The sequence below is a fragment of the Pogona vitticeps genome, chromosome 2 (assembly GCF_051106095.1).
Source record: "Pogona vitticeps strain Pit_001003342236 chromosome 2, PviZW2.1, whole genome shotgun sequence".
Lineage (NCBI taxonomy): Eukaryota > Metazoa > Chordata > Lepidosauria > Squamata > Agamidae > Pogona > Pogona vitticeps.
The window spans coordinates 286,983,101-287,009,610 of record NC_135784.1 but is presented as its reverse complement, the minus strand read 5'-3'; the positions used below and the strand labels follow the sequence as shown (position 1 = coordinate 287,009,610).

The window sequence follows — 26,510 nt, the reverse complement described above, 5'->3', positions numbered from 1 at the left end:
CGTTTCTTCAAAACTCCTATAGACTTGCATATGCCCACTCTTATTCTCCTGCAAAGCTGAAGGAATATAGAACCTTGGCATGGTTTTGATTCACCATCACAAATCCTAAATGGTAGCTAAAGTGCATTCAATAGTACCCTGTCACACTCTAATGTACCCAGTGTGGTATAGTAGACAGATAGAGTGATGGACTAGGACTCAGGACACTTGAGTTCAAACTTCACTTGGCCATGGGAACTTATGGTCCGGGGGTGGCACTAGTAATTAGACAAGAACGTTTTTTAAAAAATTAAAGATTCCCTCTCAAATAGTTGTTGCTTTGACTTATGTAGTGGTGCCTCGCTAGATGATGATAATCTGTTCCATTGAAATCACTGTTTAGAGAAATCATTCTCTAGCGAAAAGCATTTCCCCATTGGAATGCATTGAAACCTGTTTAATGCGTTCCAATGGGGAAGAATCGTCGTTGTCTAGTGAAGATCGGCCATAGAAAAGCCGCTTTGCGAACTGCCGATCAGCTGTTTAAATCACTGTCTTGCGAAGCTTAGGTCCTGAAAACATCTGTTTGCGAGCGTGGAGGGAGCTGTCAAAATCGTCGTCTAGCAAAAACCGGTTTGCGAAGCAGGGACGAAACATTGTTCCAGTGAAATTCCCCCATAGGAATCACTGTTTTGTGAATCGCTATAGCGATCGCAAAAAGCCAATGTCTAGCGAAAAAACTGTCATGCGGGGTAACTGTCTAGGGAGGCACCACTGTATACCACACCATAGCTGCCTAGAGTGGTCTTTTAGGCCAGATGGGCGGGGTATAAATCAAATAAATAAATATAAATGAATAAATGAATGAATGAATGAATGAATGAATGAATGAATGAATGAATAAATAAATAAATAAATAAATAAATAAATAAATAAATAAAAATAGAGCTAGAGCACTTTCTGCACAGTTCATAACATAATTATGCAAGGAATACTCCCCCTCCCCTGTGAGCTGGGTACCTCAATTTACTGACCTCGGAAGGATGAGCTGGCTACTTGAACCTGCCAGGATCGAACTCAGGTCATGAGTAGGGGCTTTACTACAGTACTGCAGTTTAACTACTGGACCATGGAGCTCACTTTCAAAAAAGAGGACGGAATCTACTAAGGAAGCAGCTAGAATGTGCTAAAAGTGGGAGTTCAAAGGAAATAGGATAGATTTGTTTCATGTTAGGTGAGCAAGATAGGTATCATGGTACCTCCGTTTAAACAAAACACCACCACTTTGGTAAAATTCAGAGGGAAGTAAGCTGCATTTTGCTCACTGACAGCTGTAGGTTTCTATCCGCCACCAGGGTTTCATTCTCCAACAGTAGCACTTATGGGGAGGTGTTGTGAAGAATAAATCATCAATAACCATCTCTACTCCTGTGCTCCGTTGCTGGTTCTCTCTCAGTAGCTGAAACATTTTTAACAGCTGTCAGAATTTGGTGGCAGCTTTGCACCTAGTGTAACTCCTCCACTCCTGGTGCAAAAGCAGAACACACACACTACCATAGTCCAGAAAAGAAGCACACATATTAGCAAACTGTAAATGAATGAAAGCAGAAGTTAATGGTAACTAGCACAAAACCTATGACCTACTTATCTTCAATGTCTTTTAAAGACACAGAAGACCTTAAACACTCCACGTTTCACAAATTCTCGTAAAAAAAAAAGAGTTTGTGGCCGTTTTGGCTTTCCAATAGTATTCAATAAAAGACCCAAAGATTCAACTCCCCAAATTTGGTCCAGACCAGGATTATATTTGACCGAATAGTCAAAGCTATAGTTTTTCCTGTAGTGATGTACGGAAGTGAGAGCTGGACCATAAAGAAAGCTAACTGCTGAAGAATTGATGCTTTCGAATTGTGGTGCTGGAGGAGGCTCTTGAGAGTCCCCTGGACTGCAAGGAGAACAAACTTATCCATTCTAAAGGAAATCAACCCTGAGTGCTCACTGGAAGGACAGATCCTGAAGCTGAGGCTCCAGTACTTCGGCCATCTCACGAGAAGAGAAGACTCCCTGGAAAAGACCTTGATGTTGGGAAAGAGTGAAGGCAAGAGGAGAAGGGGATGACAGAGGATGAGATGGTTGGACAGTGTCATTGAAGCTACCAACATGACTTTGACCAAACTCCGGGAGGCAGTGAAAGACAGGAGGGCCTGGCATGCTCTGGTCCATGGGGTCACGAAGAGTCGGAGATGACTTAACGACTAAACAACAACAGGATTATATCTGATCAGCCCCAAATCAGTCCAAACCAAACTGGGACTCAATATGAGACAGCAAATCGGATGCCAAACTTTGACAACCCTAGTTCTCATTGCTGCAACATTTCTTTTTTACCTGTATGAAGTAGTTTACATTTAGTCAGTAGTATACAAATGCTTCTACTTTAGAACAAGAAATCTCAATGTGTTTTGTGGCCAGTTGTTCTCTGGAAGAATATTACATATTCCTAGTGAGTATTTGTGTGTAATTTACTTTTCTTCAAGCTCTATCGTCTCTGTATACACTTTGCATTTCCCTTCCACAATACTTGACAGGCCCAAAGACATTTGTCTTCATTTGTGCATCTCCATGCAGACTGAAATGAAACGAGGCCACAATTCATACTGAAAAGAAGTAGACAAATTTTCCTGACAGACTACCAGACTAAAATGGTAGTCTCAAACTCAAAAGAGCATTATCCATATTTATATTTCCTTTCTTCTGACTGTTGAACACCAGAAACACTGGTCTTCTGCCAAGACTAGGGGCTGCAAAAATTCACTCTTTCCCTTAGGAAAGAATGAACACAGGTGGCTTACTGTGCCCTCTGGCTTTGAATTCAACTGTTGTAATCCTGTTAAGTCTCAAAGGATACACAGGTCAAATTAGATCAGCATTTAAAAATGGCTGTATTCAAACCTTCTGTAAGCATGTGTACTCCACACACAATGGGAGAAGTGTGGTACCCCATCATCACATTCAGAATGACAGTGTGAAAAGGGGGCGGCTGCTGTATCCATGTAAGCTCTACACAAGAGCAGCATCATGGGGGGGGGATAGATCTACAACTCTCAGAAATCTTACCTACTACTGTACAGCCAATAGTTGGACCTTCTGGGAGTTGTAGTCCAAGAACATCTGGGAACTTCAGTTTGGGAAATTCTGCTCCACATGGATCTCCTCCACATGGAATGATTACTATAAAGTTGACCTCTACTGATCATATGGATCCAAATAATGTCTTTCAAGCTATGACAAACAAGTTTCTTCTGTATGTCCCCTGCTTTCAAAAACTGTATTTATACAGTATGTATATATAACTCTTTGTAAAACTGAAGTGGTCTTTTAAACTATACTTCTCACAGTGGAAATACTACTTCCAGCTGTACCAGCTGGCCTGTTTAACAAAAGTGAAACATGAATGTAATCTATGCACATTGTAATGTCCACAGAGAAGAGTGTTTACATAAATATTTAGCCAAACTTTGAAAATTCATTTGGAAAGCTTTGGAATAACTACACTATGCAGTGTATGCTCCTAGTTTAAACCAGAATACTGCGAGCAGGCAGGGAAAGATTTGTATCCTGAAAAATGGAGATACAAATTAACATTTTACAACAACTAAAAATGTCTACGGAAACTGATATAGTCACACACATAAACACACAACATGAAGCCAACTTGACAGGTGCATAATTAAAACACAGTTACCTATTTTATGCAGCCTCCTAGGATCATTACGCTAATCGTATGTCTAGGAACTATAATCAGAAATTAGACTACATGCAACAGACAATCATCTATAGTTAAATTCTAATAATTAAGCAAGATTCTGTGTTGCTTTAAAAGACGGCACATTGCTTACCGTGTAAATGCCAATTCTACAAACAGCAAATGAAAGCTGGATACATTCAGACATTTTCTAAAGAAATTGAAATAAAGTATTACCAAGTTTTATCAGAGCTGGAGAAGGGGAAGCAGAAAACAATACTGTAAAAACAAAACAGGCTTATGCCACATGTTTTTTCCATTGAAAGTTTAACCTTGGGACGCCAAAGGAATGTTTAATAATGGTGCATAAAGGCTAGCCAGAATCACAGGCTCCAATTCCCCCATTATGCCACCATATTTTAAGAAACATGTGCATCAGAGTTAAAAATCACATTTATTTTCATGGGCACTTCAAAAAATAAGGTAATAAAAAGCTGGTTCTAACATAATATTACTAACTTGGAATAATCCCCTGACCAACTAAACATAAAAATGCAACCCTGAAACATGTTTTCCACACAATGTATTTTCCTGGGTCAATTCTGAGCTAGCCTCACAAGAGGAAGATAATCCAAGACAATGTGATACACACAACTCATTCCAAAATATATATTATATGTATTATATGTATTGTATATATTCATACAAACACAAGTGTCATAGGAAGCTGTTGTATGTAATAGGTTAGTAACTTAGAAGTGAACAGAATCTCAAACCAGAAATTCAAGTACAATCAATCCCTGTCAGGTCCACTGTAGTCCTTCTTAGTATTGCCTCACAGTGCTTCAACCCCGCCTGCAATATCATCTCTAGTAGTGATGTAAATCAAACCTAATGTTTTCTAAAAGACTGGGTCTCTTTCTCTCATACATACACCACATACCCTTGACAATACCATGACTGCCCCTATTGAAAGATAGCAGTGTGAATTAATTCTGTGCCTAAACATTTAAAAGGACAGGAGAAATTTGAAACACCACATCCCTGTCATAAGAATGCATTGTCTCCTTCACAACTGAGGCTTCTAAACCACCATTTTACATTCAGGTTTTACACACGCATGCCCCAGTTAAGCACCAAACAAGAGCAATGTCTGTACAGTAGCTGTCCTTATAACCACTTCCTTAGTAACTGTGCGCGTAACCAGGAAGCTGTAACCAACTGGAGATTTGTTGATTTGCCATCCTCCTCAGTTATGGAATAATACATAGATTTCTTTTGCCTTGCTGACAGTTCAAGAGAACAAGGCAAGGGTACCTTGGCACATAAAATCAACACATACTGTAGATTGAATTTCTGCCTTTATTTATTTATTTATTTATTTATTTATTTATTTATTCATTTATTTATTTATTTATTTATTTATTTAATATCCCGCCTATCTGAATCACATAGGACCACTCTAGGCGGCTTACAACAATAACAATTTACAATAAAAATTAATACAATTTTAAGGCAGGGGAAAGGCAAGAACGAAGTGAAACAAAGACTAGGGCAAAGGAAAAATAGGGAAGGTCAGGAATATTTTATTTATTATAGAGTTTGTCAGCTCCTTGGAGGATTCATCCATCCCTTCAGTCCACACATGCTGATGCTTCGCCATCAACCTGTTTTCTGAAGATGTGCACTTTCAAGTAAACTGCTTGTTACATATGGGCTAATCCCAATTTTAATCCCAAATAGATTAGGCCTGTGGAAATCAGTAGGACTTGTGTTAGCGCTGCACAAGTCTCATTCATTTAAAAGGAGCTACCTTGTCAGAACTAAAAGCGGCTTGAGTGCTATAATAGAAATTTGAGTCTGGCTAGTAAAAACAAACTCGTGACAGTGGTCAAAGCAATATGCACACAGAGGCATATTCTGGTTACTTATGTTAAGATTCAGTTCTTCAAAAAAGCTCCATTTTATTAATGTGGGATACTGTGCTTCTATATCAGGGGTCTCAAATATGCGGCTCGCGGGCCATTTACGGCCCGCCAGATGATAGTTTGTGGCCCCCGCCTTGCCTGCCCCCCAAAGCGCCCATGCGTCCTCTGCTAACAAGAGTAAAAAAAAACACATCACCTCCCTTGCTGGCTGTCTCCCAAGACAGCGCCTCTTGCACCCTCCATCCAGAACTGCAGCCTGCCAGCCAGCCCGCCTGTCTGCCGGCTGGCATGCTGCAGTCCCAGATGGAGGTGCAAGAGGCGCTGTCTTGGGGGAGAGCCGGCGAGCGAGGCGTGCTGCTGGCCCTTTTCCCCGAGTGCCTGAGCCACCGCTGAGCAATGCCTGAGAGCGGAGCTCACTCCCGGCCCGTCCTCGAAGCCGCCAACAGCAGCTGCCTCTGCCTCTTCCAGGGAAGCAGCTCTCTGGCTCTTGTTCTCTCTCGGCACCCCCAGCACCAGCCCGGCCAGCGGCTGCCTCAGCGCCCGGCAGTGCTTCCTCCTCCTCCTCCTTGTCCTGCTTCAGCCGCCTCAGCTCTGGAGGCTGCCTGGCCTCACCTCACAAAGTTTACTCCCCTGTCGTAGTGGGGGTAGCTACTGCTGCTGAGTGTGCCTTTTTTTGAGGGGGGGCCTCAGAGGAAGGTTGCCGGACCTCTGTGTGTGCGCGCGCGTGCACCTGTGGGGGCCTCACCCTATTCTGTTTAATTTCGCAGGTACCAATGGGGGCTTTTCTCCTTTGGCAAGGCGATTCTGTGAGGTTTTTTATTTTATTTTATGTTGTGCCCTCCTGCCCGCTAGGCGGTCACCGGCGCTCCCTCCCTTCTCTGCTTCTTTGTCCTGCTGCTGCTGCTGCTGGTGGTAGTGAAGAAGGAGCTGGAGGGGTCGTGGCTGGCGACGAGGGCTCGCGCGCCCCTCCTCCTCCTCTTCCTCCTCGGAGCCCCAGCCAGGCAAAGGAAACTCCTGGGCGGCTTCCTCGGACTCTTGCTCTGCTTGGCAGAAAATCTGATGCAGCCCAGCCTCACCCAGACTCTGCCTCCAGCGGCCCCCCTGGTAAATTGAGTTTGAGACCCCTGTTCTATATTCATAATTCAGACAGCAGGAACTGGCTGGATATTGCTACACAATATCACGCCCAGCAAGAAAAAAAGGATACCAAACTTTAGATAGCAAAGGGCAGCCTGAAAATTGAGGACATCCACATCAGAAGTCAAGATGTAGTAACCTGAATGCAGTTCCAGATATAAGACTGTCTTACATCAGTTGAACCCAATTCCAAAAAAACATGCTCAAGGATCGCACTGAACATTTGTTGTGTATAAAATATTTGTGGTGAGTTTCATAAATATTATGTCAAAACATATTAGTTTTTCAATTATTAATAAAGTAATAATATAATGCATTAATATAATGTATTAATTAATGTAATGTACTTTTATATAACCTGTGATGTATTTACTTGAATTCATTATATCTTTTGAGTTTTCAATATAAATATATATACAGTACATGCATTGTCCACCTTATCATTCTGTTGCTTTTAAATCCCATTACCGGAGTATTTATTTACAGTTACAGTGGTGCCTCGCTAGACAGTTACCCTGCATGAGTTTTTTCACTAGACATTGGCTTTTTGCGATCGCTATAGCGATTCGCAAAACAGTGATTCCTATGGGGGAATTTCGCTGGACAATGTTTGGTCCCTGTTTCGCAAACCGATTTTCGCTAGACGACGATTTTGACAGCTCCCTCCGCGCTCCTAAATGGGTGTTTTTGGGACCTAAGCTTCGCAAGACAACGATTCAAACAGCTGATCAGCAGTTTGCAAAGCGGCTTTCCTATGGCTGATCTTCGCTAGACAATGACGATTCTTCCCCACTGGAACGCATTAAACAAGTTTCAGTGCATTCCAATGGGGAAATGCTTTTCACTAGACAATGATTTCTCTAAACAGCGATTTCAGTGGAACGGATTATCATCATCTAGCGAGGCACCACTGTACAACATATAAATCTGAAATAACAGCAAGCATATTAATTAGAAATATTTTGCTAATATGAAGGGTACATACAACTTGAGGAAATGGGTTGCCAAAGGGTATGAAAGTGAAAAAAGTTTTGAAATTATGGCTGTAGTGTAGACCATATTTCACAATAAAGAAAGGGAGAGCCTGGGAGTTAGAAAAGATTGAAACCAAAGTCAAAGATATCTATACTGTGTAAAAGACATACAGTGAAGAAAGATGGGATGGGAGGAATCAACTAATTTGAAATGTGGTATTGAAGGTGAACCTTACAGACACCATAAGCCACCAGAAAGGAAAATAAGTGTGTGATCAATCAATTCAAATCTGACTCTCACCAGAGCAAAAATGAATACATTAAGGCAACCTTACCTTGTACAAATAATGAGAATACAGAATTGAGCAGAAAAGACAATATTGCTGGGGAAAAGGTGGAGAAATTTAGACATAGGAAAAGAAAAAGACCTAACATGAGATGGGTTGACTCAACAAAGAAATCCACAGCTGTTAGTTTGCTAGACCTGGGCAGAACTTACTGGAAAAGGCGTATTGCTAGGAAGATGGGACAATAAGAAAAGAGAAAACAGCCTAAGATAAAATTCTGTTAGTTTGCAAGATTGAAGCAGAGCTGTCAATGACAGTTCTGTTAGCATCAAGACTATCCCCAGTTAGAAAGCCAAAAACAGTAAATTCAAAGCTTAAACTCACGAGTTTCTGAATATTTGTTCTGTATTCTTTCTTAAATATATATTTAAAAATATTTAACTATTTAAAAAGTTGTAACTCTAAAATTATTTGGCCAAACTTCTCCAAATTTGTCCCGGATAAAAAGCAGTCTGCTATAACTACGCTATACTGTACCAAATTGTCTACTACAACTGTGCCAAATCTGGTGCTGAGCTGAAGCGTAGTTTTAAAGTTATAATTTTTGTTTGGGTTTGCCCCATTCCTAGAATTATAGAATGTTGATTTGCTCTGCCAGCACAACATCATAGCTGCATTCTCATGCAGCAATAATATCAGGCAAATTAGACATGAATCTTGCAAGATACAAAACTATAAAACTAAACTGGTAATTATATTTGGGAGACAGGGAAGACTTAACTAGCATGAGAGATTTTTTAAAAAGTTTGATGCCATTACTTAAAAATATGTTAATTAATTAATTAATTGTTATTTGTTAATAACATTTTACTGTTAAGTCTCTTTTCATTCAAACAGCTTTTTGGAATAATCCAGTCACTGTGGACTATGCTAACATTTTCCCCAGCTCAAATTTATGTATGATACTTGGATATAGTTAATATCCAGCATGTCAGAGCTTAGTACCAGCAGTTCAGACTCATTATTTTAACAGAGAAGTCAACAAACACAATGAAGATTATGTAAGTTTAGTCTGGATTCTTGTTCAATAAACACAGAATTCACACTGCTGTTAGCTTCAAACTTTGGCAAATGCTACAAGAATTATGTTTTCCAGCTGCAAACAATGTCAAGATAAAAAGGAAAGTGAAGGGGTATAACTTCATTAAGAACAACTTATGCTTAGCCTTGCAATACCCTTGTGTATCATCAAACTAGCAAATAAATTTTTTGAAAGTGCAGATGTCTCAATGCACTAGCAAAATCTTAAGTTTGTAGTTAGGTTTCAAGGAAGCAAGAAGAACAAGTAAAAGCAAGTTTGTCTACAGTGACCCTTAAAACTGAGTAACTTACTGCTCTTGACAAATATTTTTTTAAAACAGATCGGCTTATTAAATGGCTTAGTTTTCTTGAGCTAAATTTAGTTTTATAGAGAATTTGATAGGCTGTTTAGCCTGCCCAGGGCTACACAGGATGGCTTTTCTTCAGGGAGAGAAGAGGTACAAAAGTAACAAAAAGTAAACTAATTAGGGTAAACAAAAGTAAACTAATCAGGGTTCTTAATAGTAAAATGGCAGTCAGGTTTATAAGAAGGTAAATACTGTTATCCACTTCTCTCTTTATACCTTCCCAAATGTCTGGAAGGTGTGTGCAACATTAAAAGGAAACCCTTTTAATGTTTCACACTGCATCCTATACACCATTCCCACTAGTTGTACTTTGAAGATAGGTCACTCTTGGCTACAACCATCTCATCTTCTATAAATCACCTACATACTATATTAACAGCCTCTTCAGTCTCATTGATGCATAGATGTAATGTAAATCACAAAAGGCTCTTGAACTGAGGCAGATGGAATAATTTCATTTTGACTTAGGATCTTTCCACAATGTTTCATCCAGAAAATCAAGGTTGGGCAACTGATGCGACTTTCAGGAACAGTGTGATTTGGAAAGCCAAGTACTGAAACCTTGTGTTCATGGCACATTGTTAGTCAGAACTAGCAACACTGAATACAGGTGGTGTGTTGGTCTGGCCCACTGCACACAAGGACCATTGGTTTCAGATTTGTTGAGTGCTTTTCTTGTCTAAGTGAAGCCACAGCTGCTGGGACATCTAGGCATGGTCACTGCTGCAGTGCATACCTACAAGTCCTTGAAGGAAGGACTCAAGGTCCTTACCTGCCACGGGAGAGAGAAGCCAGAAGTGCTGGTTCACACACCATTTTGAACAAAGCACAGACAGAGCAACTATGCTTTGTTCAGCCACTTCCACCTATGAACATCAGCATACAGGCTTCTTCACAATAAGCCAAAATTCTTCAGATCTGAGTATATGACATTTGCTGGCTGAACAGCTCAGTGAATTAGGGACCTGGCTTCAAAGGTCAAGAGTTTGATTCTTCACTGTGCCTTCCTGGAGAAAAGCCTGTATAGCACTGAAGGAAGGACACTTCTGAGCATTTACACCTAGGAAATGCTAGCAAGAATTGCCGTAACTTGGAATAACTCGATTGCACAAAATTATAAATTATAAAACAATTTAACATGTCCACAGTGACCCAGTTAAGAGCAAAGATCTTCAATGGCATAAAAATCACATAAAACTGATATACTGTACAGTATTAAATATAATCCAGTTGTTTTAGATTTAGAACTTTTAGTCGTAGGAAACTATATTGAGAATAAAACTAGATATAACTCCTAAAGCAAATAATCTCAAGTCATTGAGCACACCTTGAATCAATGTATTAATTACATTTTACATTTCACTGTAAGTACTCAAAAGGTAGGGAAAATAGAGAAATGATGATGAAAATGAGTCAAAATCAATCAAACCCATTATAAATGATAACTTCGATTAATAGAGATCTGGCTAATCCTTGAACAGACAAGCTGTAGGAAAAACAGAGGGAAGCTCCTAAAATAATAATAATAATAATAATTAACGCTTTCTATTCAAGGCTATGATTGACTACAGTAAAGAAGCTAAGGCTGAACAGGGGGAAACCTATGATTGTAAGAAGACCCATGTTTCATTACAGGCTAGAAAATACTCAGACTTACATTTAATTACTTTTGAAATTTAGAACAACTAGAAGATACAACACAAGCTTTCTACACTACATCATTTTTTATTAAAATACGGAAACAATCACTGGGTACAGCAATGGGCCACAGTATAATGAGATGCAAGGTGATTTAATTCATTAAAATCTGTACTACAGTTATCACCAACTAAGAAGGGTAACAGGCCTGAATACAAGGCCTTGAGATAGGCGGGAGGGGATTCTGAACTTAAATTTAAGAAAAAATAATAATAATAACCAACTAAGATGTTGCAGTACTGGACCATTTTCATTTACTTACAGTTTACTGCAGTTTTCTGCAAGGAGTTTACATGGTGAGCATGAAAGAGAAAAACAAACATTTGCACTCACAAGCTGTTTCAAATAAAACATTCAAGACCGCCAGGCGCCTTTGTTTGATGCTTTATCAAAGCCTTAGAAAACAAAGCACAGATTAAGTCATGATGCTATATTGTCATTATCTCCTCAGTGAATCTGGAATGTTGTACAATGCAAGTACAAATAATAAACAAGCCAGTATGCGACTCTCTCCCCCAACAGGGATGTCAGTTCTCAAGGTACCCAGAATCTCACTAGCTGAAGTCTCAAGGAACTGCTCAGAAACACACATCTCAAGAAGAAGAGGACTAGAGAAGGGGAAGGTTTACATGAGGTGGACAAGTACAGCCTAGACACCTATTGTCCACCCACTCCCAGTTGTCACCAGGAGAATTCAGCATGAAGATGTTTTTAGGTGTACTGTGCTTTAGCAACATATGCACACCAAAAATTAGGAGGAAGAAAAGTGGAATGAAGAGAGAACTGGTGGGCACATAAAATTCAGGCCCATTGCACTATTTGTAATAAAGAAAGGAGGGCCAAGGCTTCAACTCAAGAGCCTTCTTGTTGCCCATGTCCTGGCAAGCAGTAGCACAAGGCCTGGGAGTGGGGGGAGTCATCGTTGGGTTGGCGGTGATGACCCCAAGACTCAGAAGTATCAGAAAGTTTTGAAGAACTCCCCAGGTACCATGTGCTGTTGGCAAGGCCACACAAAAGGCAAACCTTAACAAAAAAAGACTATTGCTGGGTCCATTTTTGCCATCTGTTCCTGATGCAAAAAATGAAATGTTTTCCCTTGCCTTTGGGCTGCCACATTATCTGGTTAAATGGATTCAATCTGTCTTCTAGGTTCATTCACCCAAACCTCCCTCACATGTTTCAACAGAAAGCTGACCCAGATGCTGGTCCAGCCCCTCTTCCCACCCTTGCCTGTGCCGCCTCTGTGACATCACAGTGTTCTACTCCTTGGTTTCAGGTACAAACTCTAAATTCCTGTGGAACTGTATGATGCTCATCTGGCTATCCTTCCCTCTGCCCCTTCTTGTCAATTCATAAACCTAAATTAACACTCTAAAGTTCTGAAAGTATTTTGTGCGGTAGTGTTAAATAACTGTCAATTTGTAGACCCATTTAAAGACTCCCTTGCAGAACACCAGCCAGAATGAACCAACAGCTTTACCAGAGGTGCGCTAACAAGATTCCAGCAACTGTGTTAAAAGTTACAAGGCAAACACATAGACCGTAAAAACATGCCTTTGTAAGCTTTTTTCATTTATTTTGCTAATTTGAGGAAAATGCAGATTTGGTTGGAGACTGCACTGGACACACAAAATTGGACACACAAACCTGTATTGGTTTAAGAATAGCCACAAGAAAAGGGGGGAAGGGAAGGCATCAAAATACTCTTCTCCTAGAACTGTTCTGCTCAGGGCCCACTGAAAACACACAAATGTTCCCAGCCATTTTACACAAACTAAGAAGCAGCAGCACTGGCAGGTCAGGAGACTACCTTCTGCTCTTCTGCTGGTCAACTGTACTGCAGACTACAATCTCCACAAGAGCTTTTGGGGACAGGTGTACCCACACTTATCAGAGCAGCAGCATTTGTGTCACAACATCTCTATGCATTTATCAGAACAGACAAGAAACTGTTTTGTATTTCTCAGAAAAATATAAGAACAAATGTTATCATGGAGTCTACTCTTACACTCTCAGAATCTGACAGGACTCCCCCCCCCCAAAAAAAGCAAAGCAAGTGGATGACCAGTGAAATCTCTTATGAAAAAGGGTACAATATCTGCTAAGTCCCAAGGAGAAGAGAGTTCAAAAAGCTACTACGTTGTGGAAGTCAGGAAGGAAACTGGATGGAGGTCTCTAGTCACTGGGAAAGGCCATCATATCCCTTCCCCAAAGCTCTTTCTAGCTTAGCTCTAGAGCAGAAGTGGGTAACATGTACCCTCTCAGCACATTTGCTGACTAAATCTGCCCGTCCTGCACAATCCTCCCAGGCCGGGTGGTTGAGTTTTGACCCTGAGAGAGGCCCAGAAAACAAGAACAAGAAACCGGGCCTTCTCGGCGGTTACTCCACAAATCTGGAATAGTCTTCTGCTCGAAATTCGCCTGGCCCCTTCTCACTGGGAACTTTCAAGAGACTACTAAAAATATGGCTATTCAGACAGGCCTTCCCAGACTTTAGAACAGGGGTCAGGGAACTTTTTTACCTTTTACCCCCTAAAAATTTATATACGCCGACATTACCCCCTTGATTTGAAAGGAAGGCTCGTGATCACAAATGGCCAGTCAAGCGCCACTGCCGAAGCCTCACCGCCCGGGCCTCCGCGTCCACTGCCTGGCAGGGCCGCACTCAGTCCATGGCCCCGCAGGGGCAGCTCCTGGGCAGCCTTCAAAGAGCAGCAGGTGGCTCGCCCTCCGGGGGCACTCGATGCCGCCTCCTGCTCTGGCACTGGCTCTGGCGGCTGCTTACCGGGGTGGCCGTGAGCCTTGCCATCGAAGCACTTCGACAGCTACCGCCTGGAGGGCAAGAGGCTCCTCCAGGCCCAGCTAGCCAGCGCAGAGACACCGCCGAAGGAAGCTGCAAGGCCAGGTGAGCCCTGCTGCTGCCCGACAGGCTCCTCTGGGGATGAGGCATGGGGCAGCGGCCCAGTACCAGGAGGCTGAGCCTGGCCTGGGCCGCCGTCATGGCCGCACCCTCCCTCCTCTGCCACAATCCACCTCTCCAGGCACTGGAAGGAGAGGCTCCTCCTGGCTGGGGCGCTCCAGCCACTCGCCCCAGCCTTTACCTCCACCATGGCCAGCCCTGCCGCCGCCTCGGCTGCCGTATGCCACCGGCTGGGGCCCATTGCCGGCCACCATCCGCTGTGGTTTGGTTGCAGCCAGGCTGAAAAAGGGGGTGGGATTGGGCTGCTGAGGACACCCCCCCTCCAGGCAGGAGGAGGAGGGAAGGGGGTTAGGGTCACGTTCTCATTACCCCCAGGATTTTCATTTTTACCCCATTTGGGGTAATTTACCCCTGTTCCCTGACCACTGCTTTAGAACATCTTAATACAGCAGTGCTTTTAACAACCACTTCTTCAAAACCCCCCACCATGACTCTTTATTTTAATTATTTTATTTGCTGTTGTCATATTTTTGTTTTTAAGTTTGACATTTAATTAATTTTCTGTTTTGTTCTTTATAATGTTGGAATCTCTAAACTGCCCAGAGTGGCCTTGGTAGCCAGATGGGCGGTATAAAAATTAAATAAATAAGTGAAATAAATAAAATAAAATTTGTGCATGACCCTCAATTATTTTTTAATGAGCCTTAGAAAGTACTTTCATGCTCTTTAGCAACAATTTGCGTATGTTTTTAAGCTTCTTCCAGTGCCCATAAAAACAATTAGTACAGTATTAGTATTTGCCACAAAGACACAACGGGGCTCTTCCAATAAGAAAAAAAAGGAAAAATTGTAAGAAAATATTTGGGGGTTGGGAGTAATGGGAAGCAGCAATCCCAGCTCCAGAGATGGATGTGTGCAAGCTCCCAACTTCTGGAGATTAAAGGAGGGTAGACAAAAGTTTCCAAACACTTCTCTACATAGGTGTACAACCTGTATGTGGACCACAGAAAGATCACAAAGAACAACAGTGATATAACAATCAATGAAGGCAGCTGCCATTTCAGAGATGGGAAAAATTACCTCTTTTGGAATACAACTCCCAGAACACCATGGTGGCTAAAGTGAGGTGGCTAAAGTGCTCCCTCTGCATGTCACTTAAACCCATGCTCCTCCATGTAAACCCTGGATATGCTGTGTAACCTTCTACCAGTTAAGGAAATAAAGAAGATGAAGGTGAAAAAGCCGAAGAGGTCCACTGAACTCTAAGACAACACCCTACAGATGCACCTTGTTAACAAATGAGAAACTAACTCATATGTGGATCACTATGGTTTTCTTTAGTTTAAAAGCCCAGCTCAAAGCTCAGTCCTTGGATCAGACATCACACTGAAACCTTCCCCTGAGCACACACCCCAGTTACACAAGAACCAAAGGCTTGATTCAAAAGCTGTGCTAGCAGTCCTTCAGAAAAACCCTTTCAGAACACGTTTTCAGGGTGTACAGTGGCTGCAGCTGGGGAGAGGAAACTGCCCTGTCTAAAAATGAGGGTGGGGTGGGGCTGAGAGGGAAACCTGCTTCCATCAACAAACTGAGAAAGCTGTATAGGGCCCATATTGATCACACAACACAGATTTCAAATAATTTACAAAAGGTGAAGGACTATGATCACTCAAGGTGATCTGCTTGCTTCCAGAAACGTTGGGGTGGAAGTAATTCCTACTTAGGGACTCTGGGCAAATACTATTCCCTCAACCTTCTCTGGAACCTCAATTTCAAGCCAGGAAGGAATAAAAACAGGCAATGAGGGAGGAGGAGAACACCTGACATCCTTTTGTTTGATGAGTTGGAAGAGATTATCCAAACAACAGCCACCAACCGAGCCTCTGTCAACCAAATCTCCTTCACTAGCTTGTTAAGAGGGTAAACAGGAAAAAATTCAGTTTTCTGGGACGTGGCAAAATAAAAACAGAATCTGTTGAGTTTTAGAAGATCTACTCCTTGAAATGGAGGACACGGAGGGCCTCAGTTCATTTTTCCCATATGGTTGGTAAAACAGAAGTAGCCCAAGTTACACGGGCATATCAAGGCAGTCTTTAAGACAGGATTTGTATTCTGCCTGCCTTTGTTCTTCTTACACTGACAGGCCACTATACTGAGTATGGGAAAAGTATCTGGACACACCCACACAACCCATTAAAATCTAAACTTATACAACATGACACTTCAAAACAATCCAAGTAGTACAATGGGAAACATTTTATTGCCTGTCAGAACTGTATGAAGGTTAGGTTCCCACATAAGAAGGCTTAAACATAATTATTAACCTTCTATTTATTCAAATCTTACTTGCTTTCTTCATTACAATGCTTCTTTAAATCAATACGCACCTTGCCTGTCTGAGAATTCTGTGAGATATGAACACAATTTAAAAGCACCAGAGTTTCAGAATAATCTAATACAGCTTCAATTTTAAACAAGATATAGGAATTATAACCAGAAAGTTCCAACTGAGGAAACTTCATACTCCACTTTCAAACTGCCAATCAACCTTGCATGTAGAACTTTGAGTCTGCATTTAGAAAACCAATATTAACTTAAATGCCTTATTGGAAAGTTCCCTTTGAAAGCAATATTTCCAGTTATTTCTTATCTTGTCACAATCCAGGGTTTAAAATGCACAAATATACAGCTGCTTTCACAATCTAATGACTAGTACGGAGAATACAGCAGTGCTTCTCTGCTCACCTGCTTTCCAATGTTTGACAAACATGTTGGTACCTGAAAAACTGTTTTGTCATTCTGCACCTATCAGGATGCATTAGTCACAATGCCAATTGGTCTGTGCCACTAAGAACAGTTTGAACCAAGCAATAGCATCTACAGAGGAAAACAAATGATCCTAAAGGATCCTACTGAAAAGGAAGAAAACCTTGCCTCTTGATTTTAGAAAAAACATAGCCAATACATTGACCATTGACAGACTAGGTGCACCTCAACCACATAGAGTGAAAGACATGTTTTCATCTGATTTTCATTGCAAGCAGCAATGATTTAAATATAATTTATTTGGAAATTAAATATACTTTATACAACATTAATTTGATTTTTCACAAATGTAATGGATTGTTTGCTACTCTTCTTTTCCACTTGGCCCTTCTGCAGTCCTACTCTGAAAAGTTATCCCTTAGAAAAAGCTCTCTATGTGTGTAGAAACCTCCATAGCTTACTCTGCTTTCAATCCACTTTAAAATGCAGACAGAGCAAGAAATCTAAGTTTCTCTCCTTCTTCTTTCGGAAAAAAAATGTTTGAACAGCTAAGTACTCGTAGAAGTAGACCCCGATTTTCATCTCCCTGCATATTCCAGCTAAGTCAAGTTCTGAACAGCATTGGCTGAAATCCTGTTGCACAGCTATATGTGTGTAACTTTAAGCTGCCAAACCAGTAGAAACAAGCATGGCAAGGCCAAATATCCACAAAGCACTTCTGAAGATGTGTTACACAACAGCCCCAATGTGAACCATGTGATGGATTCTGCAACTACAATGTGAACCACGCAAACATGAACTGCATGATCATGAACCACATAATCAGTCGTGGAAACATGACATGAACTGCCCAATTGCACAATACTGGCTACCTGGGAATAAGAGCCAGCCCACCTGTACAGGTGTAACTTTATAATATTCCACCTGGAACAGGATTTCTGCTGTTATGAAATAAATATGTGAGGAAGAAAAAGTGCTAGCCTTGCCTCCTGTAATATTGTGAGAATGAGAAAACCCCATTTCCTTTTTCACCATTTTGGTGCACTCTTTACATGGAGAGACGCTTTCAGAAAAACATCTCCTTATGCATGGAGGCTCTGCATGTGATTCAGAGAGGTGATTTTTCCATGCCGTGCATCACATGGAAAGCTTCCATGTGCAGCTTCAGAGAGATGTCCACACGCATAAAAAGCAACAGAAACATACAAGGAAGGGGGCAGACATAGGCTTTCTCTTCATTCCATATATATTTCTCAGTATCTTAAGATTTTACTGTCACAAACATCATCTGAATGACCAGCTCATCAAAGGCTATTAACTAAGCCTCTAAAGTAATACCTGTTTTCTTATTCAAATTTCCTGCCTTCACATGAATTGTAAAAAAGCACAAATTGCCTAAAATTTACATCAGAAAAGCCCAGCTGTCTCCTTCCTATGAAAGATGCTTCAGTAAATTAATTTTAGGTACACTGCAATTCCAGCTACCCAGAAGTGTGACGCTCATTTTATTTTAAAAGCAATTAATGTTTTCCTGAACCTCCTTCCATGTGGGGGCCAGTCAGCCTGGCATCAATCCCAGGGGAAATTCTGGAGCAGATTATAAAGCAGTCACTCTCCAAGCACTGTGAAAACAATGTATTAAATAACTAGAAGCCAACATGGGTTTGTCAAGAACAAATCTTGCCAGTCTAATCTTATCTCATTTTCTGATCAGGTAACCTCCCTGGTAGATGGTGGGAATGCTGTAAATATATCTTGACTTCAGCAAAACCTTTGACAAGTTGTCTCAAGATATTCTGATTAGTAAACTAACTAGGTCTGAAATAGACAAAAACAATTGTCGGGGAAATACTATACAGTTGATTACAGAATCATACTCAGAGAGCTTACCATATCAATGGCTCCTTCTCAGAGCAAGGTACCAAAAGGATCAGACCTGGGCCAGACACTCTTCAACATTTTTGCTAATTACTTGAATAAGCGGGGTGCAGGGAATGCTTATTAAACTCGCAGGGCAAGACAAAAAATTGAATGGAATAGCTAATACCTTGGAAGACAGAAACAATAGTCAAAAAGATCATTCTTGATAGTATCAAGTATTGGGCTGAAAACAACAGAATGAAATTTAACGTGCTTAAATGCAGAGTTCCATATCTAGCAGGGGGAACCAAATACTGTACACAGTTACAAGATGAGGGATGCCAAGCTAATAAAGCCTCCTAAGAGCAGTACAACAACGGAACCAAATACCTCAGGAGGTAGTGAGCGCTCCAACACTGGAGGCATTCAAGAAAAAGGTAGACAACTATATGTCAGATCTACTTTGACTCAGATTCCTCTACTCATGAGGGGTTGGACCCGACAGCATTATAGGTCCCTTCCAACTCCATTATTCTATGAATTTTAACAGGAAATAACTCAAAAACTGGAATTGAATCAACCCTATTGTCTAGTCTGAGGACTAGCTTCATTCACATGCCAGCTAGTCAAGAAAAAATTTAAAGCGTACTAGCCTAGCTTCCTATATATGCAAAATACAAGAGCAATTAAAAACAAAAAGGCAATAGCATTACATCTGAAACCTATACGAGTGATGCCCCATAGCTGAAGTCTCAAAACATGAGTCTGACAAAGCTGGCAAGGCTCCTATACTTTCTCAGCAGGTTCCTCTACTTTAAAAGAAACTGAACAGAAGGGGAGAGCCTCACCTGCAGATTTTTATGCAGCTTTCGAAGATATGGACATTCTGAAGGAAAATTAAGTCAGTAAGTACAAACAACTAATCAGGAATCTGTCCATTTGGCATATTATACAACCAAATGTCTTGTTAAGAATAAGCATATAGACATTCCAGGCCCATCGCTCCCCTCTTATCCAGGAAACTACGTATAAGAATGTTGACTTACAGTGATTGCTGTGAAAGTTGAAAAACAAAGTATAACATCACACCGATACCATTTTTTTAAAACAAAGTTCAAACTGCGTCTGCCCCTCCCTCCATAAGAAAGGAAAAGCCAGTATCTGCCAAAGAATAGTTATCTATAGCCTCTCCTGCCACATCCTCATCTAATTTACAAAGTACAGTAGCTATGTCAGTCTATGTAAGCATCTCAGGCAATAAAATTAAACTAAAACTAAAAACAAAAGACAAAAACGTTTTTGCCTCTTGTATTTTGTTTGTTTGTTTGTTTTGTCCTAACTTACTTTCCCTTTCCCTTCCTATTTTTTATCCTCCTGAGACACACCCAGGAAGACCTTTGAAAAAGCCAACTCACTCTTAAAATGCAATAATAATGCAAGCCTGTGATCTACACTGAAAGCTCTTTCTGCTGTCAGAAGCAGCTGCTTCTGTTGAAAAACTCTGTGAAGGCAAGAAGACAAGGCAGCAAACTAACTTCAATAGTGCACATAATTCTATCATTTTTGTGATCATATCCCATTACAGCTTTTCCCACTCTTTTGTAGACTATGAGGGCTACTCCATTACTTCTACAGGATTCTTGCCCACAATAGTAGATATGATAATCGTCTGAATTGAATTTGCCTATTTCCATCCATTTTAGTTCACTGACGCCCAGGATGTCAACGTTTATTCTTATCATCTCCTGTTAGGCTACATCCTGCTTACCAAAGTTCATAGATCTTACGTTCCAGGTTCCTATGCTGTGTTTGTTTCTTTGGTTGGTTGGTTGGTTTTTTGCAGCATCGGACTTTCCTTTCACTTCCAGGCACGTCCACAGCTGAGCGTCCTTTGGGCTTTGGCCCAACCATTTCATTAGCTCTGGACCTACTTGTACTTGTCCTCCGCTCTTCCTCAGTAACATGTTGGACACCTTCCAACCTGAGGGGGGGCATCTTCCAGCGTCATATTTTATAATCAATCTGATTTTGGTATTGCCCATCTGGCGATGTCCATGAACAAAAGAATTACAGGTCATCTTTTCTACCCTAGTAGCTAGCAAGCTTGGAATCCTGGATTTCACATTTACCCAGTAAATTATTCTGTCCAGACTATTGAGAGTTCTAATCTGGCTACAGATCTTAATGATGCATTAACTGAGTCAAACCCCTATTTACCGAACTCCCTTTACTCAGTATTAAGTTACATTGATCTCAGTTCCATTTACTTCCAAGTACTGCATTTGGGGAGAGAAAGGCAACCAATCAACCTATCAGCCTATCCATCTTTTCTATGAAAAGGAAAGGAGGAGAACATTCTTTCCCAAACTGGGTAAGTTGGAAATCTCTTCCAAATGTGGCTGCCAAGGTCCGTAAAAAAAAAAAGTTAATCAATGACTGAGCCTACAATGTGGGCTGTTCATTTCCCTCACCAAATGCCTTTTTCTTCAAAGACAAGGCAGACATCAAATCAAGAGGATTTTTTAAGCATCCACACCAAATTCTAGGCAGTTTTGCCTACTACTAGCAGAGGGATGGACAACACTGGCAGGCCCCAGAACAAATCTTTGCCCCCCAAGCTCCCCGCCCCCCCGGCAATCTTAGACTGCAGTTGTGCCATTCCTGGAGGCTTCCAGGAGCTACAGTTCATCTTTTTTGTTGTAAGGGAAAAAATCAAGGGTCAGGAGAGGGCAGGGGCCACAAAAACAACTGCATGGGAGCCGTGTGCAAATCCAGGGGCACACTTCTGTTTACCCTTTTCAAATTTGAGATTATGATCATTTATTTATATAAGTAAATGAAATAAAAGGAAGGAAAAAGAAGATCAAAGCCAGCTCACAATGAAGCTCCAGGGATTCTCTGTTCCTCCTAGCTCACCCCCAGCGACCTCAACCCCAGGGGCCCTTCCCAGGAGACCAACATCCCTTACAACACAATTTTGGGTTCATGTATTCAGTCGCAAAAGATATACAAATAAGGAAGGACTCCAGAACTCTTCTGAACACTGAAACACCATAAATTTGAGAGACAAGCAGCAAAAAAAAAAAGGCAAAAAGAAAAAGTTCACTGACACAGCAACAGACCCAATGCTTCTCTTGTCAGCAGGATTCACACAGCCACTCGGCCACCTTTCTCCTCCTCATGCTCCATCAGAAGATGTGACCATTGTTCTTGGCATAATCATTCCACAGTGGATAATCATCTCATGAGGGGAGGGGCCGGCAGGCATCTTGGGCCTCAAGATCCTCTTCTTAAATTGAGAGAGTATTCCCAGAAGATTAGGTCTCAGCCACTGGCACGCTTATTACCAGGGGGATACAGATATAGTCTAGGTGGGACCTAATGCTTTCGTAACAATGACTAAAGAGTCACTGTCCCACAACTTCCATGTCCTTTTGCAACTGAGCTCATTCTTTTTCTATTTACTCCACACAACGTCATTGCAACCTAGGGCCAATGGTAAATATAATACAATGCCTTTAAATGTTATAAATGTGCTTCTCAAAAACAATACAGTGGGGTCTTGACTTAAGAACGGCTTGAGTTAAGAACATTTTGACTTAAGAACCACTCTCATAGGAAAATATTGACTTGACTTAAGTACTTAGATTTGAGTTAAGAACTGAAAAATAAACCACATGGGAGGCAGGGAAAGTGCAAAATTTGAACTTTCAGTTAACTTTTTGGCCAGTGAAAAGGGTGCCTGTCTGCTTCCTCACTCCTCCCAGCGTTTAGAGAGTGGATTGGGAGATAGTCTTCGGACTGCCTGCTCCTGTACTGCCTGGACTGTGTTTTCCCTGCCTTCCCTGAACCTTTCTTGACCTAAGAAAAAAAAGAAACCAAATATCCCCCTCTAGTGGTCGAAGGCGGAATAGCAGCTTCCCATTAGTTTCTATGGACGGAAAAGAGCAGATACGGATCAAATGGTTTTCAATGCATTCCTATGGGAAATGCAGATTTGACTTGAGAACATTTTGACTTGAGAACTGCCTTCCAATACGGATTAAGTTCTCAAGTCAAGACCCCACTGTATGGGCCTTCTGTTCCTGTTAGGGATCAAACCAAAAAATCCTCAGATTGGCACGACAAAAAGCTGAGGACTACTGCTCTAAAACACTTATTTTACACTCCTTTAATGTTGAGGATTTCAGGGGATATTTGGTAGCAGTGGCAAAAACTGGCTTCCAGTAGTCAGTGCTATTATTCTAATTGAGAAATACCTGACCAGCTTCCAAGGAAACCCAGGCTTTCCTTGGAACACCATTTGAAAAACAATTCTCTAAATCAAATCTTCTGGACAAAAAAGGAAGGCCGACAGGCTCAGTGCAGTTTTTAGACAAATGCATGCTTATAGGTATCTATGCATACATTAGAATTTGTTTAAATATTTGGTTTCATGTTTTAGAAGCCAAACTGTTAGTTCAGATTGTGCCATTAAATTTTCAGGACATCTTTTCAAGAAAAAAAATCAGACAGTGAAGCATAGTCTCAACAATGGTCACTTAAAGGGCACTGGTCATTCATTCCTGGCTGTTCCTTGTTAGCATGGTTACAGCCTAGTTCTATGATGCTGGTGCATTTATGCCTCGGTCCACTACTCACAGACAACGCTGAATGCACCATTTTGAAAAGCAAAAAATATAATCAACACCAAACAATATAAAAGACCGTGGCCATGATGGTCATTCTTTTTTTTTTCACTTTTCCTGAGGGAAAGAAGATTTTTTCAATGCACCAACACCAGAGGATCGCTGAATGCCTCAAAGATACCAATGCTATTGCAGCTCATTTCCAGTGTTTGAGGCATGCACCCAGTACAGATGGAAGGCTGTCAACTGGGCAGCAACATGTGTTTAAGCTCGAATTCCGCGCATTTCACACTGTTAATATCTCCATTCTCCAACTATCGTTCTGCCCCTCCCTGATGTTTTTTTCAGAACATCTATGAATCTTGAAGGAACAGCAGAAAATGCAAGGACTATAATGCGGAAAGATATAGCTACCCATTTCCTAAAATGGATGGAACCCCAGGAAAGTCTAGCCTCTGGTCACACAGAGAAACGGGTTACTTGGATGTCACTTAATAGGCTATGGACTGGACTTGGCAGAACTAACTAAACCTAATAAAGTAGAGTCCTTTGCCAGTGGAGAGAACAGGCAGTTTCATACCTACAGTATGTCAGTGCATTCTATGCCCCTAAACCTATACTATCAAACATCTGCTGTTAACTACACTAAATGGTCTTGATGTTGCCTGTTACTGGGTGGAAATTATCTGACACATTTATTTATTGTACTGTGATACTTCTGACACAAAGGAAGATACAGTCAGCTGGAAATGGAGGAACAGAGTGTGTAGGCCTTTGCTTCTAAGAGAGATTTGTAGCACTCTGGGATTGTACCCATTATCCCTGCACCATGGCCATTAACTTTAATAGGCCCAGATGCACCTGCTTCTTCAAAGGATGAGATTATGAGAATATATAATCCAAATTTCATACCCACGGATAAAGTCTAATGAAGCAAGAATTATACTGAATCAAGTCTTAGATGTACACCGGGAGAGAGATGGTCAGAGCCTGCACCCCCATTTTCTCAGAGTTGTTTTTGGCAACAGAAATGACAATACCTCTTACATACCACTAGCTGTTATTACAAACAATTTAACTCTCTTGTAACTAATCACTGAAAAGAATACAAACAGAGTTCTTTAACTTCTAACATTTTCCATCAAAGACAAAACCCATTCTAGTGCTGAATCCAAGGCACTCTAGGCATATATACATCTAGTGTTGCCTGCAGACTTTTACAAAGGGAATCAAAGATAACTATTCACACTGAAGTTCTCTATTCTATTCACATATCTGTCTCCTGCCTTGTCCTTTATATCAAAACAGGCAAATCTACGAAAACGTAACATCCAGATATGTAGAAAATTGGGATGTGATGCTCTACTCATCGTCCTATGGACAAGTCATAGCAGAATAAAGTTCTTCAATGAAAAAGGGTGTGTTCTTTATGCCTACCAGAAGCTGAAAACATGTTGAAGGAATTAACAGCAAGCTTGCCACACTGTCAAATTATAAACCATTTGCTTCAGGATGCATGTAATACAGAGGCAAGGGAAAGGAACTAGAAGTACAGCAGAATAAACTGGGCTAGGCTAAGGGTATTTTGTACGCTTCCCTTATGCATAAATAGATTTTGAAACCAATTAAACATTTCGTGTTCATGACAACGTTCTACAGAATTCTGCAGCAGTTGTGTAGCTGAAGGTTTACTTCAAAGCACACATGAGATGCAACTATACCTTGACACAGATCTCCATAAAGCTGGTTATAATAAACCATTTGAGAACACACACCCCCGCACGCGCAAAAAAACAACAGCACAATTGTGAGATTGTTCCAAGAACATTCACATTTATTATTAAGGATCTATTAACTAAAACTTTTTGAAGAAAATGTAACATCCAGTGTAATATAAAGAGAGTAACATTTTTCCCAATGCAAGGGTTTATACATAATCTTAAAACTACTTCAAATCAATCCAGAGACAAATCAGAAAAATCTATAGCAGAATGAAGCCACTCCTAACCACACACAGAAAAAGTCAATATTGTCCTACAAAACCATTTTTAATAAGGTGCTGGCAATCAGAGAATTTAAGAAATTAAATCAGGAGTTACCATAATGTTCCATATGTACAATCCATACAAATGTATACAGACTGATACTGACTAAAAATGAATGAGGGCAAGAGAAGAAGAAAAATGCTGAGACAGACTTATGACAGCTATTTTTGATATTGTTTTATGTGTCAATATTCCTCTGAATTTACAAGGTAACATCTACACAAAAAGATACGGTGTGATGCATGGAAGGGGTGTGAGCTGCTGTATCACCAAGATTTTATGACTATATGGCTTGTAATTAGTAGCTTGCAAGCATTTAATATTAAGGGGCAATACATAATGGGGGTTGTAACAGCTGACAATATTATAGTCTAGGTAGTAGCTGGACACAGAAAGCACATAAGGTACAGTAAATTACTGAGCTCCATGCTTCCCTTCATCAGTTATACAGACTTCACTCTGCTTTACATTTTTCAATCAAGCAGACACATTATTGTCAATTTCTCATTCCACAGGTAGAGGCCACTGAGATCTGCAGTTGCCAGCGCTTTCACGGATCCTAAAACCTCTTCAACCTTGCAACAACCACCTGAGATACAATCTCTTTTTATACAAACAATGGCAATGGTCATTAAAATGCTGCTAAATATTAACTGCTGAATAACAGACTACTCAGGTGTACAACTATCATTACTGTACTTCTGCCCACCATTTCAGTGTGAGGTGTTCAAGCCTCCCCTTTTGTTTATTCATGCCAGTGACTGAGGTCACAACTTTAGAAGGTTAATAGCCAAATGAGTGGGGCTATTGCACACTTTTAAAGACATAAGTGTGGCTTATTGGCCTTTAATAGTTCGGAAACTCTGATTTAAATGTTAAGAGCAGGAGAAATGCCATTTTCTAACAGGAGCTCAGGCAAGCAACGAATGCCTTCTCCCGGTTACCCCAACGTGCCAACATCCCAGGAAGAGATCTTAAGCCTGATGCAAAAGGAGTCTTTACGTTGCTCGGGTGTAAAAATCAGAATATGTCAACTCTTACAGTTCGGAAACAAAAGCCACTATTAAAAAATCAGCCCTTTAAAAGTATCTGATT

At 40.9% G+C, this 26,510-nt stretch overlaps 1 protein-coding gene across 4 annotated transcripts in view; it reads right to left on the bottom strand.

Annotated features, from left to right (window-relative positions):
• The window catches only part of ARL15 (ARF like GTPase 15), a 207,010-nt gene that overhangs the window by 179,930 nt on the left and 570 nt on the right, over nt 1–26,510 (bottom strand). For 2 of the 4 annotated variants that reach the window (XM_078384439.1, XM_078384436.1), the window contains exon 2: nt 3,879–3,935. The exons of 1 other annotated variant lie outside the window; for it this stretch is intronic. In XM_078384439.1, coding sequence (XP_078240565.1) covers nt 3,879–3,935 — 57 coding nt within the window. Of the gene's footprint in view, nt 1–3,878; nt 3,936–11,458; nt 11,475–26,510 lie in introns of all 4 variants that reach the window. One more of the 4 variants, XM_078384437.1, reaches the window with a different exon arrangement.